Raw genomic sequence first — 17,947 nt, 5'->3', positions numbered from 1 at the left:
AGCAGTTCTCAATTTTTCTTTTCCTTTTTCCTCCCCCCTTAATGTGAAGATATTCTTCAGCTTTTCAGACTGTTGATCAGGTCAGCAGCCCAATTGTAATGCAGTGCGGCAGGCTGAGCGATTCTCAGAGGTGCATTGGGCCCTGCTCCTCTGGGCTCCTATAATAAGCTTTAAGCTGCTTGTATCCATCATTTTGATTGTACAATAATCTATTGAATATGGATTGTGTATTTGAGACTTCTAAACATCTGTATGAAATAAAATCTTCGGCAATGGTCCTGTTTGGTCCAGATAGATTTTTATTTTTTATTTTTCTGCTGGAGTGTCTGTTTGTCCTGAATACCCTTTTATAATGACATAGAATGTGAAAATACACAACACAGTGACAACCACCATTTTTTTTGGTGCAAGCTTTAAGATACAAATAAACATTACCCTGTACTCATAAAAAAAATATATCCAGAACACGGGTTTAGGGGTCTTAATCTGGAAGAGATTGAAAACATTGAGGGTTTTTAATCTCTGCAAAGTGAGACATCTGCCGTGAGTGAGCTCGAGTCCGCTGGGTGATTCTGACCCTGTACAGGGTGCCTGACCAGACCTGTGCAAACCTGAAAAATGAAAAGCCGGCATCAGGACGTCCTGCCTTTGATGTTCAACCCTCAGTAGCCGCGCTGGGAGACCAGGCTGGGGGTTTATCGACTGGGCGGCACGAGGTGTCTGTCGCTTTGCTTCTGCACGACCTGCTTGAGGAAGGAGGCTAAATGGGACATGAGCTAAACTGGAACGGCTGTAATTTTTTTTTCCAATGAAAGTGAAGAGCATCAGCTATAAATAATACAGGAGGTAGATCTGGGACAGCATTCCTATCAGACCTGATCAATGCCAATCATGGACTGGTGAAGTGCCTCCACGGCTGCGGAGAGCAGGCCACTCAGTCTCGCGCATGAGACAGGAAGCCACCCTGATTGAATCCTGGAGGGAGGGGCTGGGGGGGTATCACTAGACTGCTGTTTTTACACGCAGGAACTGTGCTTAATTCCACATTCATTACCACCCACCTTTTAAACCCTGCCCTGGTGGATTTTGTCAAAATAGGCACTTTTGTCCTGCTTTGTCTTTCATGGAATTCCATATTACATTTCTGAGGTGGGATTTGATGATGGACATAATTAATTTATTGTCGGCTTCCACAATAACAATATGTTTGTAACCCCAGACTATATTTACACTCCGTTTCCACCGTACGTAACATGCAGAGTGCTCTCTGAGACAGTCTTGCTGACGTGTCGTGTGCGACGGCTTCACCATGCTCGTAGATTTATTATTTATTTAAACAAATGATTTACTCTGACAGGGATAAAGGCTTCGTCAACAAGAAGCGCCCTGGACGGTTCAAACTTTAGATGAGATTCATGCCGAGGGAAGGACACAGCATGCAAACCCGTCACACCATCCAGGAATGGCCTGGATCTGGTGGGGGGTGGGGGCTGTAGAGTCCTCTTGCTTGCCACACCGAGGTGGAGGGGATAGTGGGGGAAGGATAGGGGCCTGATAGGAAGGGTTTGTTCACTGTATACATGCCTGATGTTGAGCATTTAAGCTTCCATGTGATTTCTCCCTCTGTGGATTATTTTTTGCTCACTTGGGGATCAGTATCCTAGAGCCTGTTCTTTGGGTAACGAGGCAAGCTGTTTGCACTGTGCCTCTGCCTTAGCTCCTTTATAAAACAAACAACACTAAACTCAGGGGTATAAGTGATCGTTGTTCGATTCCCCCCCAATGTATGTGTACTTACAAAAAAATTAAAATTAACGAGATGTGCAAATTATTTGTTTCGATTACATATTTTCTTGTAGTTGAGTGAAGAAGGGTTGGAAACAAAGCTTTGAAAACGAAAATACTTCACAAAGCAGACACATGCTGCGTCAACTTGATATGGGCGACTGGTTCGAACCGCCTGCCATTGTTTGAGCCAGGATCTCATTTACTTCTGACAATGGCTCCTCTGCATCGTACCCTTCTGATGGCTAATGTCGCCCGTCCTTGTGCGAACGGTGGGCGTCACCCAGAGCTGGAGTGCTCCGGCCTGTCATTCGGCATTTGCAGTAAGCATCTTTCCCTCGCTCATCTTCTCAGCCTAATTGCATTGTAGTTATCAATTAGGGCTCTATTTATGTACACTAGAGCTGAGATTGGACCACTTCTTAAAAGGGCCAGGATACTTTTCTATCTGCTTCTCATAATCATTTAGCCTTTTCAAACGCTCACGCACAATATAAACTCGAACACACCTATGTTGCACTGGAGATCGTAATTTGGTTCCATGTAGATTGCTGATCTGGCAGATTGTAAGGCTTTTGTTATGTAAACCTTTTTCCCCTGTGCTGTAATGAATCTCAAGAATAAGAAGAAAAAGCACCTTGAACAGTATTTAAAAAAAACAACCAAAACCACAAACAGCAGTGACTCTTTGTTCCTGCCCTGTTCCTAATCATTTAATTGAACCAATTAAGCCATCATCTAGTCTTAGCGCAGTTAAATGTGACATTGGCACAGTTAAACCATAATTGCAAAGGCCCTCCCAACACAGGCTCTGCTGTTCTGCACGCTTTTTTATTTTTATTTACTTTTAAATAGAAATGCAGGATGTATAGATAAATCATATTTTCACCACACATGGGGCCTGTACACCTGTGAGGGGCTCTGCTGTTGAGCAGAGGGTCCCGGGTTCATGGTCAGTCGGGAGCCGCTGTGGGGCTCGCCAAGACCGGGCGTCAATGTAACTAATCAGCTAATCAGCACTCGCAGCCAATCACTGCCACGGCTGTCAATCAGGGTTAGCTGCAGACGCACAGGCACTCTGCATTTGTTGACAAGGCTTGAAAACGCATTTCGAATGACTGCATTAATATTCCACATTGCAAATATGTACAAATTGGAGCACTATAGCTAAATTTAGAAACTGTGAATCGAATGTGGTGGGGCTCTGTTTCCTGTCAGTCAAGTCACTGACACATGCCTCATATTAACCGAAATAAAATGCAGTTTCATTCGCAGCATCTGCTGTTAAGAATTATTAGCCGCACCCGCACTGGGAAATGGCTTTCTCTCGAAGCCACAGTCTGGGCACCCCGTAATCAGTTGTAGATGTGTGATTTGAGATGATGGTGGTTGGGGGGGTAGTGGTGAGGAGGTGGGGGAAGTATTGTGTGTTGCATTATCTCTCTTTAATCAGAGTGATCTAGCTTTGAAAATTAACATGGGAAGTAAAGAGCACCCTGATTAGAAAGCATGCTTGTCGTAATACAAGAGTCTCTCGTCATTTACTTATTTCTTTATTTTAGACAAGGGCCCATGTCAGTCAACTGTAATCAGTGTCAATAGTCTTGCTTCTTAGCTAATCACGGAATATATAAATGAGTAAATATAAACATATTGCAAGCTGATTATGAAGTCGCCTCGTGGCATGGAGACTTGGCTGTGATGAAGGCTCTGCGGTGGGGACTGATGGAGATCAGGGCAGTGCGCTCTGAGATGGTTTGCAGTTTTAAACTAGGCACTGCCTCTTGCATCTCCCTTCATTCCTGTCAGTCTGACCTTTGTATTGTGCGCTAGGCCCTGCTGCACTGGGAGACTTCATGTAATAAAGCCACATTTTGGGGGTGGCTTGAGTCCTATTTCAAGTGATGAAAAGTCTTAACAAGATCTGTCTCCTGCCCAAAGGAAATGGCTGAGATGCAAGATGTCAACCCTTTCTCATTTCTTCAATTTTGCAAAGCAGCAGGATGCTTCTGTAGAAATCCTGCTGCAGGGTTTGGAGATCTTGAACTTTTAATCCTGAGTGAGTGGTTTTAAACCCGGGCAGACAAGGTCGCCTTTTAACACAGAGCTACTGTAGGACGGAGGGGGTTAATGGTGTGAGCTCTGTCTTTTGGAAGCCTTGGATCTCTAGTTGCTGATGTTCGGCCACATGAGTGTAGAAATATGAAAGGACACGTAGAGAGACTCTGCCTTCCACCTCCCAAGACAGATTACAAAGAGCAAGAAGTGCAAAGAGAACAAAAGCATCTTGAGCAGGAAGACGTTTTATAAAGTACTTGGCCACTTACTTAGCACCCCGAATGGGAAATCAACATCTACGTTTCCCAGAATGCACCCGTTTTGCTCTCTCCTGCTTTGTTGCCGGAGTTTCTGTATTATCAGCACCTTGCAGCCAGAGTGAAGAGAACTCTGCCCATTTCAGAAATATATAATAGTATCTTTCACCAGCAGCCTGACAGCTGACATTCTTAGCTTAGGGGAGAGAAAAAATAAATAAAAAAATTACACGACACCAAGAATTATCAAGCTCTGTATGTGAAAGATGACAAGGCTAAAATGCCAGCCTCAGCAGCAGAAGACTCACACAGCCTCTAAATATATACGCATTGCTGTTTCCTGCACCCAGTGTCATTCCGATTTTTCTTATCTCTCTGTGGGGGGAAAAAAGAAAGAAAGAAACAAACAAACAAATATTTCCCCATTGGAATTCATTTTTTTGTTTCTCCGTTTCAGTTTTTCTCATCACGCTATGTGTGTTTGAGATCATTGCAAAGCCACACAGATGCCTTCATTCTGGTGTGCCAACGTTGGCAGCACATATTCTTGTTTGTTGCCAACCCTGTCAATCAAGTCAATACATTATATTATGCAATACTGATTTAACTTCTTTTCTCAACCATCTCACAATGGCACACGTTTCACACTGAATTGTGGACAAGTGCCTTTTTTCCTTAATATTTTATATATATATGCAACTACCAATTTTTATTTTTCCCCAATAGATATTTTTCCATACAGAATTTTAGGATTAACCTCTAGACAACAACACTGTGTCCTCGGTGACATGCATAGTCCTTATTGCACCGTGAGCTAAGAGCTCAAATAGTGCTTCTGATTTGGACGGAGACCTGACACACACCTGTCATTTCGAACCAACCCAGTCTGATTCCACGGCTGATTTCAGCCCACGCCACTGTGGAGGTGGTCATCCCCTCAAACGCACGAGCACAGTGGCCCGGTGGCACAGCCCAGATCCAAACTGGCAATTACCAGGAAACTGGGCACCTCGCCTCCTACACTTTGTATAGAGTCTTTAACAGGATACGCCACTCGGGGAACCCTGTTAATTTGTTTTTTTAACACCTACCTCTCATCACTGCTTCGTGTGAGAATGTCTCTCTGCTGCAACACAGGCGCAGCCATTCAAATTTACACAAATAATGAGAAGCTCGTATATTAACTGCAGGCGCTGAATCTTCAAATCCCTGAGCAATAAGAACAGAAGCTGTTTCTCCTGTCGAAGCATGTTATTACAAGACGCGGCAACTTCATCCATAATTTCAACCTCTCAATCACGCAGTCCTGAGTGATCGTAAAAGGGAAGAGACGAGCGCTAACAGTATGGCAATATTAATCTTATATAAAGGCATACAGTACAAATTATGCTTCTAATTTAAGATTTCCCTTCACAGATGAATCTTCCATGCCATATGTAAATGTCAGCACATGGAACAAATCCAGTTTCACTATGGAATAGAGATTGCAGCTGAGAGATCTGGAGTCTGCTGCTGGATGTGTTCACAGTACTGCTCTAGTGAAGGCAACAGCAGTGTTTTGTGGCCACGTGGTGCACTGCCTTTCGGCTCGGCTGCGCACTATGTCAGGTTATGGTCAAATCCTTGGCCTCTTGTGTTGGGAGTTCCCTAGCGTGTTAGAATACACAGTAACTAAGGGAGGTGAAATGGCAGTGAAGGAGGACTAAGGTTAGAATACAAAATTGAGTCAGAGAAAAAAGGGTTGAACTTAAAGGGGTTAAGGCACTCCTTTATGATCAAGAGCCCAAAGTTGTAATTTATAGTCCGTGAGTTTTAATACCTTTTTGCACAAACCTGTCAAAGTTCAAACAGCGGACCACTCACTGCTGGCGTGACTGCATGGGCATTGACAGGGGGGAACTCATCTCACTTCTAAGTGTCTGTGTTCCAGCAAAAAGCTGCCCTTTCCCAAGTGAAGAGATGGGATGGGAAGGAGAAGGAAGCCTTGTTTTCTGTTGTCATGGTGGAGAGAAATGGAGAAAGTAATTGCGTTGTTCCAGGGCCCGAGAAATCCCATCAGCCATGGGCTGTGCTGTCAGAAAGTATAAAGACGGCGCTAAAAACTTAACTCACTGCAGACAAGTTGACGAGCACAAGCGCAGAAAATGACTTACAACGGCTTGGGAAGACAGTAAGATTATTTATCAAGGGAAGCAGATGAAACAGCTGTAAAAGATGTAGCCAGGCTGGGAGAGATGAAGACTGAAGTCGCACCAGCCCGTGTTTCTATTACAAAGATTGCCAGTGATAAATGTGAGTGATGTTGATAAATACCCACACCACCGTTTATCATCAATTGCCTTTCCATTGCGCCGCTCCAGATCGTGCCAGTGAGATAACCCTGCGCAGCTCTGGCAAGGCCCAGGCCGGCTCTTTTCCCACTGCAGTGTGGCAAAGCTGCTGCCTTCCATCTTGCAAATGGCCTTCCCTACACATGCAAATACACCACATAGCACCGGCGTTCTTCCACCGCTGGCCACCTCCTTTGACTCCTGTCTGGATGTGTGACGTGCAGGCTGTTCACTGCAGCTCGATGAGCAGCAGTTTTGACAGCAGTGATTTGCAAAAATCCACTGGTTACTCTTGTAACTTGTAATGGGAGCAACCTACTGGTGATTATTGTTATGAGGGCGCTCTGAAAAGGGGTGGAGTTAAGTGTTGAAGTTTAGTAATGTGCAATTTCCAGTAGTAACCTGTCCTTTTCGGTGAATGTCAGTAAACAAGAACAGCTTAAAACCATTTTCACTGTATAACGCTGACCCTCTATTACTCTTCACAAGGTAGTTGAATTGTTTTTAGTGCAGGCGTGTAAATGGATGTCAGCACTAAGCCCCAGTGGCAAGTTGCATTGATTTCCAAGGCTTTTATTTGATCTGCTTAGAACATGTGCTCGTAAATATTGTACATGATGTCTTTTCTGCTGGTTGAGCATTTGTTTTTGTTGCCTTTTAAAAAATTAAAAATAAATAAAAAAGTTTATCCCTGTAGTTATTAATGCTGGATATTTATTCTCCTCAAAAATTAATTGAGACTTAATGCCCCATGATTCCTACCTACTGGGAAAGTTAATTGTGTTCTGAAAAATTAATAAGATCTTTATTTATTTATTTATTTATTTAGAAATGTGTTGATTTTTTCATGGGGAGTGTGAAATTTTGTGCATGTTTTGTGACAGGAAAAGATGAGCACACAAAATAGAGCAACAGGGACTTATCAGAGGAATATAACAAGACAGCTGGTTTTATCCCCATCTCTTCTACTGCTCCTTGCTGTCAATTCAGGCAGTTTCAGATTAAACATTCTGGTGCTCACATATTTTCTCCTGCATATATATGTTGTGGATGTGTGAATACTCACCAAGGTATCCTTCAAACTAAAGAAACCCAGACAGGTCAATAAGGTAACAGAGAATGATTCTTAAGTACAGCAATTATTTCTCAATTTTTTCTTTTTTAGGAAGGTTAAGGGCAATATATATATATATATATATATATATATATATATGTGTGTGTGTGTGTGTGTGTGTGTGTGTGTGTGTGTGTGTGTGTGTGTGTGTGTGTATAAATATATATATATATAGCCTGTATACACATACATGAAAAATACATTAAGTTAGCTAAGCTGAACATGGATGTTTCTCGGTACATAAGGTAACAAGCCTGTCAAATTTGTCTCTGGCTGGTGTCTGTGATGTCCACAGAGCATTAAGCTTATAGTCTTTCTGCTCTGTGGACATTACAGCTAAACTTCTCAAGTCTCAGTACAGCACAGGGACAGGTAATAGTATTGTCTGTGTCGCCCACTCAACATTGGGAGAGTTAGAAAGGTGAGGCCCGACAGCATGTTCAGCACATCCAGTCCTTATACCCAACTGTGCCGACTTCATAATTAAAAGAAACCAAAACAAAACCAGTGCATAAAGAACAGGCCCAATGCTATTATTTCCAGATTAAAATGCCTTTCTCCAGTGTCAATCCAATAACATCCTCTCTGTGTGCCAAACTACACTTCCTACCAGTTCTGATGATTGTGGTCGCTGTTGTTTTGGTTGGGGAATATAAAGACGAAAATCTGCCTGTAATGTTTTTAAACACTACCTTTCTTTTGAAACTTCCTTTTTGTATTTACCTATTTATTTCCTCTCCTTTCCAGATGGTCACAAGAACAAAGAAAATATTCGTAGGCGGATTATCAGCGAACACAGTAGTGGAAGATGTGAAGCAGTACTTTGAACAATTTGGGAAGGTAAGATCACTTTTGGGGATTACTTGTGATAACTGTGAAAGATCTAACGCCGAGATCTGAATCACTGTTTCTCTGAAGGAGACTTCTCTGTAAAAATGATGGATATGTCGCTCATTATTGCTCCATCTATGGCTGTCGTTTTTGTGATGTTTTATGACCCGTAGTAAATCCTTCCTTCGTGCTGTGGTGGTGTTGTGTGCAGGCTGTAGATTTGCATGCAGGTTTTGTTTACATCGATGTGAGGTGCCTGCTGTGGTGTAGGTTTCTGTCGTTAGGTGATTTCCTGTTTCTCTCGGTTTAAAATCATATACAGTGCCATGTAAATATATATACAGCTCTGGAAAAAATTGAGACAACATCGATTTCTGAACTTGCAGTGGTCTCAATTTTTTTCCAGAGCTGTATATATACGCATTATGTATTTCTTTTCAAACTGCATTTAAATTTAAAGACTATAATGCTCTTTTAAGATTTCAAATTTTGATTGACTTCAGTCTTCAAGGAAAGGAGTATTTTTGACATCCACGTGTACTCCAGTGTCTCTTTACTGGCACAGCCCTTCATCCGATCAAGAACATTATATTTATGAGTCTTGATTTGACTTTGACTCACCTAAAAAAAAAAAGAAAAAAAAAGTCCTGATTTAAAAGTACAGTGAAAGCTCTTTGGGAAAATGTGCTCAATTGTCACTGAGTAAGTGACAGACATTTTTGTGTGAATGGATTTGAGTCTGAATGAGACCTGGATAAATAAAGGTTGCAGAGCAAAACCAAAAAAAAAAAAAAATCAAACTTAAATGGGTACTGAGCAGTGAGTAAATATTCAAAACTGCCTCTGTAATCATGATTGAATAGGGCTTAACAAAAAAATTTCTTGATTGAATGCTTTTATGATGATGCAGCTTGATTATATGACGTTTTTTTCAGATAGATCTCGTTTTCCGTTTTCAAGCTGGTCCCCCCCAGGCATTTTTCAAACCCTTCTGGGGAGAAAAACAAATCAGAGTCTGATTGAGTGTTTTTTTACTATGTCATGCAAAATCAGTGCAGCTCTGCGCTTAAGGTCATGAGACTCGATGAAATGGAGTTCTGTGTCTCCTGCCGTTCGTCCGCCTCTGAAAACCACTGACAAAAGTGGCAGATCTTTATCTTAGTAATTAATTAAACAATGTTTTCTACGGCACAAAGTCATTCTTGCTAAATTGAATACATTGCATAGTTTGTTCTGCTGGGTAACATTAAAACAGACTGAAAGGAGTTTTTTTGTGGGGAAAAATGTGTGTAATTATTTGTCCTTCATTATTTTGCTGTTATCTGTTTTCTTTCTTTATTTTTTTACTCATACGTTTTAAACCTTTTTTTTTTTTTTTTTTTTTTTTTAATAAGTTAGCCATTCATGATGACTCTGCAGTCTTGACTTTCAAGATGAGCGCTGTACAGTTGGGAGTTGATAGCTCGCTGTGTTTGGGAATGACTTTGAGTGTGCAGGCTGGGGCCAATTAAGCAGGTGCTCTGCAGAGGTCGCCGGGGCCGCACTGCCTGCTGATCACCCAGTTCAGGGAGGGACGGAGCAGGTGGCGGTGGAGAGAGGGTCACAGATCTGTCTTTTCCAGAGGAGTCACTCTGTGCGTCCACACAGTATGTTTTAAACAGGACTGACGAGAAGCTGTCCTATAAAGGCTGCATCCATTTCAGGGTTTCAGAGTTGAGCTGGCTGTTGAGGCAAAAGGGTAATATATTAACTTATATTGAGTTAATATCCCGGTATTATGACTTAATATATTTAGTCATCAGTTACTACGAACCAGGTACAAATAATCTCTGACATTAGTATCAGAAATGGTCTGTATCTGGTTCTTAGTATCTGATGACTTTCAATACTCTTTGAACAGAATTATTGGGGGGTGGGGATTGTTTAAACATGCATCAGGGTGAACTCTTGCTAATTAAAATAGATTAGGGGATTTTCTCTTCTTCTTTTTTCTTCTCCTTTGTCTTATTTGTTTGGTTTGTTTCTGACCACATTCTTGTTTGGCTTGCCGAGAGTTCAGTTGGTTTCTAGTTTCTTTTTTTGTCTTCCGTTTGCGTAGGGCCCTGTGTGCAAGTCAGCTGTTACTTCAGATTCATCTTACAATATTTAACCTATAACTGGTTTACTGTATAAATACAGGGTGCAGTCCCAGCCTCTAAGCCCACGCTAGAGGACCTAGGCATACATAGGGGTAGGAACAGAAATTGTGACTCTTAGAAACTATGACTCGTTTTATTTATTTTCCCAGGTTACTGGTGTTTTATGTGCAGGAAATGCTATATATCTGCATCTGTATTTACAGTAGAATTACAGTGCAGGAAAGACGGGAAGTACAATAATATCACTTACTCACTTTGAATGAATTGTTTGTGAAAGGATACAACAACACATCCTGGGTGCAGACCAAGGTGTGAGTCACGAACCATGTTTTAGTAAATGCTCATCCATGCATTCTTACAATGGTTAGTACTATAATGTTATGATCATAAAGATGAGGCACTGTTTCTATAAACCCTTTCAGTATATCAGCACTACATTTCATTATAGTATGTTAGCACATGTTTCCCCCCCCCCCAAACATGTCTACAGTAGCTCCGCAGGCTCCACACGTTGCTCCCCATGCGTCTTCCCTCCCCAGGCCTGTCACAGTGTAGATTCTCCTCGCTCACACAGACGACTAACAGAGCGCACCGGACACGCAGGGACACATGGATGATCATAGGATCTCCTCACTTTCTTCCAAAACATCATACCTGAGTGACCAGCATTGGAAAAAAATAAGAACTGCATTTGATTTCATATCTGTGTGATTGTGTTTTGAATAGTTTCTCAGTCTTTTGGGTTGGGATGTAGATTAAATAATTTTTTATGGTCACACTACAGATGCCTATGCTTAATATGGTAACAAATATAAGGTACTAACAATAAAAAGAACAGTGTATAATGGCTATTTCGGTTCTAATTACAGTTTTTTTTTTAGTTTTTGTCATTCTCTGAGAGCACACATGCCAAACCGAATGTAAGTATATGAGATTCCTTCTGCTTTTTCAGATGTTATTAATCCTCCTTGGCTTCCAGAGCCTGAAAGTGAACCAGAAAATAAATATATCCTCATGTCTCTTGGGAAAGAGACCAAATACATTTTTAAACTTTTTCAAATTTTCCTCTGATAGTGAACATGAAGGTTGATCCTCTAAGCTTTTTTGGGGGGGAAATAACATTAAGAAACAAGACAAAGACAACATTAAAAAGAAAAACACCCCCTTCATCTATAATAAACATGGTGAACGGCCTAATTAGTTGGGATGGCTTATGCTTAGTCATTGGTTTATTGTAATCGGCTTTGAGTGTGTCTCAAAACAAAGTGCTCTTATAAGCCGAAACAACTCCTGCTCTCTTTGTTCTCTCACCCTTTCTTTCATTAGGGCCTGGGCCTTTATTGCGCCACTGTAGGGTTTAGTTTCATTGGGCCTGCAAGTTGTTTCCAAGCCAATGGGCCTCTACAATCAGGCCTTTATACCTCCTCTGCCCTGCTTCCCATGTCCCACTGGGCAGGAGCCAGCCACTGTTGTTTCTGGAGGACTTTTAACCTTTTCACTGCCACTGCTGAGAGCCCTTGTCAGGCAACTCTCAAGCCCTGACCGCTGACGATGAAAGACTGTATATAGTCTGTGTGTCACCTACCGTACCTCTAACAGCAATGTCGGTCAATTCTGCTGTGTTGCACGGTGTTCAGACGAGTGCCTGTCATGTCGTTGAGATACGGAAAAAACTCAACAAAAATAAAACCCTGTGAAACAAAGACTCTTTTTGCACAAGAGGAGGCCATTCAGTCCATTACGGTTACTTTATTCCGGTTATGTGTGACTGTTCCTTTTGTTAATTTTTGCGGCAGGACTCGCAGACACACACCACCATCCCCTAAAATGACTTGCTATAACAGGACATTTGTTCTGCTGTTCTGATAATTTAATATCATGTGTGCCGTTTTGGATTGAGAATCTGTAAACAGCGAAAATAAAAAATGCCTGACTGACTGTAATGACTGCATTCAGGACTTCATATTAGTTAATTTAGCATACCTGGCGGACCGCTAACATTTAATAACAACATTCTGTTATTTCAGGCGTTGCAAATAAAAACAGTGTGGAGGTCCATTAGTGATTCGCACAAAGCCTTCCTGCACCAATGAGCACTAACAGCGAGATTTGAATACCTCATTTAAACTTGAAAATATCGGAAAAGATGCAGAGGGCTTTTTCTCTTTCAGAAAAGTGCGGAATAAAACCAACCGAATAACTATTGCTTGGCATGAGTAGCACTGCCCACTCTCCCTCGAAGTCCGTTCCAAAACTGTACGAGATTAAGATTTCCATTAATTGCTGTTCAAAGAGAATTGTTTCAGTTCATTTACGTCTGGAATGCCATGGAAATATTAATCATAGTATTATAAAACTGACTTTTTTTTTTACTGATTTGTCCTGTATGATCTTGAGTTTTGTCCTTGGATTTGATGCTGTTTTGTTGCGTGACAGAGTATGACAACATTTTTACGCCTAGTCAAAATTGATCAGTTTCTCATTAGGCTAAGTGTCTTATACGCTTTCACAGTTAAGCTCTGGTTCTGTCGCCATAAGACCCCCTTATTTATCCAACAGACCAGCCTTAAGGAGCTAAGAAAGGGTTAACACAGAAGTAGTCTAAAGCACACAATCCTTTTTAACATGGATCTTAGCTCTCCTGTCTGGTTTGGGAAAACCGAATTAGATAAAATGTAGGGGGGGAGTAAGAAAGAAAGAAAAAAGAGAAGTGGGAAGAAAAAAAGGTGAAACCAGTCTTTCATTCTTTTGAGTCCACAGGATTAGTTGTGTGAAGATATTTTTGAAAGCGATGTTCGTGCGAGTAAACTGAATTGGTTTCAATGGGATTTTGAAAACGCTCTCAATATTGCGGCCCAAGCTCTGGTGCCAATGAGTGAAAGGAGGCAGTCTCTTGTGAAGATTGAAAACACAATTCATTTGGTCTTGGCAAATGCTCCCCGAGCCAGTCTGTCTCACCCTGCTCTCTGCGATGTTAGTGATCTCATAGCTGGGGAGATTGCTCTGTGTAGTATTGTTATAATGGAGGCGGGGGCTGGCGCTGAGGGGATGGGGTTGGTGCGGGCGTTTGGAGGATTGACGGATATGTAGTTTGAATGTCCAGCCAGGGCTGCTGCTGCTCTGTCACTCTGTCTCAGGTTCTCGGATGTCCAGCCGGGGTGATCTGTGATCTGACAGCTGGAAGGGGAGGGCGCTAATGATAAATCATTGTGATGTTATACTTAAGGATTCCATATTGATTCTGGTTCTAGTGATCTTGGTTATATATCTCTTTAATTGTTCTTAATTTCCAAGCGGAAGAACAAGAAATGAAGTGAATAAATCATGTCTGGAACATTGTGCCGGTTTGAGCTGTGGCTTTATCACTCCTGACTGTGTGGCTCCTGCCCTGACCTGGATTGATGCCTGTGCCTCCGCTCCTCTGTGGCTAGATGGAGTGTCTGCACCCCGTGCAGTACCCGTACCGTTTCTCAAACCGACGGATCGATACGTCAGCGGCAAGATGAGCTCCACTGCCTGTGCTCTTGTCTGCAGTGGCTCTCGTCAGATAGATTGAGCTCCTATAGCCAGTCCACCTGAACTCGAAAGAGATAACGTGAGGAGTGGATGACTGCACTCTACCTGCTCTGTGGATTGATGGAGCCTCCGTGGGCTTTGTTTGTGTAGAGGAAGGCGGTGGTAGATCCTTGTGATTGCTGCATAGTAAGGTTGTTCCGCACCACAACAAACATATCATGATGAGAACACTTGGCATTGTGATGTGCATGGTCAGCCCAAGCCTTGTGGTCTGGTGGGTCTTGACTGTGCACTACCATGAGGAAGGACTGTCCCACCGTGCTCTGCTTCCTAATCACTTGATTGAGCAAGACTTTATCCTTGCTCTGATTGGACCAGCCGTGCACACAGCAGACTGTCCCACTTCATGTCTGCAGTGATTATTATATTTTGGTTACACCATACCAGCCTTGGAAATCTCGTGATAGCGTTTAATTTAAAGCTGGGGATGCTGTCAGTAGTCCTGTTATCCTGGGAGTAAAAAATACATTAAACCGTACTTGTCTGCAGTTAGACTGACCACGCATTCCTGAAATTGACTGGCTGATGGGACTTGTGAGAAGCAGCCCAGTGACCTTCACCCAGGCCTTCTGTAAATAATGTTAATGAAAAGGTTGTTGAAACAGAGACAAAACCACAAACTTTCTTCCGGACTTCAATGTTGCCATGACACTTTATTCCAAGTGCTCCCACTTGTGGTAACTGTGGACGCAGGAAGGCGAAGGGGGTCCTTCCGAGCTTGCTGTTAACCTGCTGTTTCAGAAACATAACGGAAAGATGACACTGAGACAAGGAATGTAATATTTTTGTGACCCTTTTGGTCAATTGGCACTGTTAGCAGTGACAGTGTTAGTACACCCACTTTGGAACAGGAATGTTTTTCTGTGTCTTGGCAGTTGGTTCGTATGCACATTTTATTCTCTGTGAAGCAGGATTGATGGCCCCTAGATGACAAAGTTAAATACTATACTTATCCTTGAACCGCTTTTCCACTCCCCACTTTGTGGCATGGCAGTATGGTGCTGATTGGCATAAAGCCCTCACCATAGAGTTCCATCAATATTGGCCTTTCAGTGTTGTCCATGATATCACGGCATGCACTGGCAGTCATGGGGCCCTTCAGAGAATGCAGTCTTTACATACCAGCTGACCACTGGGGAAATCCATTCGCTGCTGGAATAGGGAGGCTTTTCCCATTACGTAATTACGTGATGTAATGTCTAAATACAGTGTCTTTATAGATCTACATATCCCCAATGAGCTTGACAGATATAACCTCAAATGTTTAAGTATTATATTTTATTTTGGTCTAGTTTTTGCATCCTACTATAGCATAAAAGCACCCCCCTCACATTCTCTACACATTCTTTCTGCTGTCTCTGCGTGGGTCTGCTAATTGTGTTTCTCCTGAAACTCCTTTAGCAGTAAGATTTACAGACCGAGGGCCTGAACGATGGCGTCTCAGGTCATCATTAGTACGGTTAGTCATTACTTGTATAATGGCCTTTGACACGGCCTGATTTCTGAAGACTCGAACGGTTGCTAGGCAGGCTTCCCGGGCTTTGTCTCTACTTCAGCTGCTTTGTATGTGAGGAAATTATGGATGTGCAAGTCGTATTTGAATAGAAAGCCTGCAGGCTTTGTACCCAAAGAATTCCACTTGACTGTAAGCCCCTGCCCTTTGATTGTAGTGTAGCTCCATTGAGAGTGATTGATAATGACATTGGCTGGAATCTCGTACGGTGTAATTAGGTGCAGAGTGAGTTTGGCAGTACCACAGCTCCTCATCCCTGTTTCTCATGAACCCCTCCAAGCCACCAGGGGCTGCTTACTGTATGTATGAGATCTTGGGCTGTTGTTCACTAAAGGCTGAAATGTGTAAAAAGTTACAATCATGTATTTCTCTTGTGACCCGTCTCCCCATCCCATCTGCCACTGTGACACCGAACTCATGTTCATCCTTTCGCCTTCATCTGTCATGACACATCTTCAAGTTCTTCAAGCGCTGCACGATTTCAAAGTAACACAGAGACATAAAACACAACCTCTATGAGGAAAATGAACTAAATGGCGGCGTTCTGCGCTGGTTCAGTGTGACAGCCGCACTTGCAGCGATACCCCTTTGGGCAGACAACTAGGCTCAACACTCTGCATCCCCTCCTCTGACCTCTGAGAGCCCAGTTATGACCTGATGGTCTCAGTTCAGTGTGTCACTTGGTCTTTGTGTAACGGGGCGCCTCGGGACACAGCCCTGTATTTTCTGGGCAGCCTGCTCACAGTGACTCTCATGTACTGTAAAACTGCACCAGCTTCTCCCTGTAGCTCTGGTTCAGTATAACAGGCGTCCCTCTGTGACCCATAAATAGCCAGTCACTTGGGTTTAAAGACCTGTAGGTCCACACAATGCTGCGTGGAAAACCATCAGTGTAAAGAAGATTGGATGAGATTGCTGAGGTTTGGGGCACCTGCTCATTTCAATCACATTTCATAAAGGTTGCAATCTTTTAAAAAATAAAAATAAAGAATCGCTGCCTGGACCGTATGGAAAGCACCCTTTCAAATTGCACATTTTTGAAGCTTCTCAAAGGCTGCACTGGTGCTTCGGCTCAACTCGTTTGCTGCGGCCTTCCATCTCCCTACAAGATTAGTTTCGCTCATCTCTGAGCCCATAAAGAAACAGACAGATTAGAATCTGCTTCAGCTCTTCGCAGGCATGAAACAAACCAATTAAATTGGCCTGGGGAGCTATTAAGATCAAAAACCACCTATTTCAGAGCAGCATAGTATTTTTCAATCCATAAATGTAGTGCATTAACCTGGAGAGAGGCCTTCGAGTTGTAATAACTTTTACTCAGGGGGCATTTGTGATCTTTAAGCAGGGAAACCGGTTTAGAAGATCATGCTTGATAAATAATCTTTCCTGCAGAACTGGCTTCAGTGGTTTAAAAAACATTGGTATAGGACTGGAGGAAAGAGGTGATATTTTATTTTTCAAGAAAGGCCAGTAAAGGCAAATATGTAGATGACTTCTTACTTAGGAAGTCCACCCAAAACAATGCTATATTGCTTCAAATTACATTTTGCAAAGATGTTTCACTTCTATAATCTATGGCAGGTCTTTGTGAACTCCATTGGCATACGTAGATCATTCAGGGCTTAAGAAAAACAAACACACGCAACCGCTGTTTGAAACACGGAGGTGACTTTCCATAGAATGGCCACAGTGGGTGAGATTTCGCCATTGAGTTATAGATTAAAAAAAGTTGTTTTGGTCATTTCAAAATTAAGCCCAATGCCTGTTTGTAGAAACTGTATGGACAGTGTGTGTGCATCAGCCCAATTTAACTCTACATGAACAGCTCTGTTCTGTGACATATCACAGCGAAAATTGCTGTTTCCCCCGGGAATAACAGCCTCCCACTCAAAACACTTTTGAAAGTACTGGGTAAATGTTGGAGCCTGTGTAGCAGCAGGACTAGGTTTCATTCTTTTTCTTTTTTTTTTCTTTCCTTTTCTTTTTTCTTTGAAAGGTGGAGGGTGTTTTTGTCTCTAGTTTTGATGCAAAAGCCTAATGAAGCCTCAAAGGGATTGAACATCTTTTACAATTACGGTGCTTACATGGCGAAGAATGACTGTGTAACACAGCTACAGCCTGTGCTTCGGGGAGTCCCAGGGTATTTTCAAGGAAAGAAGCAGATAATGCATTAGAATAAATACATTATTTTATATTGATGTGAATTTTAAACGGAACATGCTTCCCTGTGCATTTGCAGAGCAGGAACTATTGAGACCCTTGATTTAGATCACTAATTTTGTTCTTGGACAAATTGTGGTGCCTTGTCCTTTCATTTAGGTGGAAAGAGACTAAATGGATCCACA

At 42.3% G+C, this 17,947-nt stretch overlaps 1 protein-coding gene across 13 annotated transcripts in view; it reads left to right on the top strand.

The window, feature by feature from the left end:
- msi2b (musashi RNA-binding protein 2b) overlaps positions 1-17,947 on the top strand; it is a 222,844-nt gene that overhangs the window by 49,314 nt on the left and 155,583 nt on the right. For all 13 annotated transcript variants that reach the window (XM_066695941.1, XM_066695939.1, XM_066695938.1 and 10 more), the window contains one exon: positions 8,292-8,384. In XM_066695941.1, coding sequence (XP_066552038.1) covers positions 8,292-8,384 — 93 coding nt within the window. The remainder of the gene's footprint in view (positions 1-8,291; positions 8,385-17,947) is intronic.

Source organism: Amia ocellicauda, chromosome 22, assembly GCF_036373705.1.
Source record: "Amia ocellicauda isolate fAmiCal2 chromosome 22, fAmiCal2.hap1, whole genome shotgun sequence".
In the NCBI taxonomy this organism is placed as follows: Eukaryota; Metazoa; Chordata; class Actinopteri; order Amiiformes; family Amiidae; genus Amia; species Amia ocellicauda.
The sequence above is the reverse complement of the archived record's forward strand: the minus strand, read 5'-3'. Positions and strand labels throughout refer to the sequence as shown.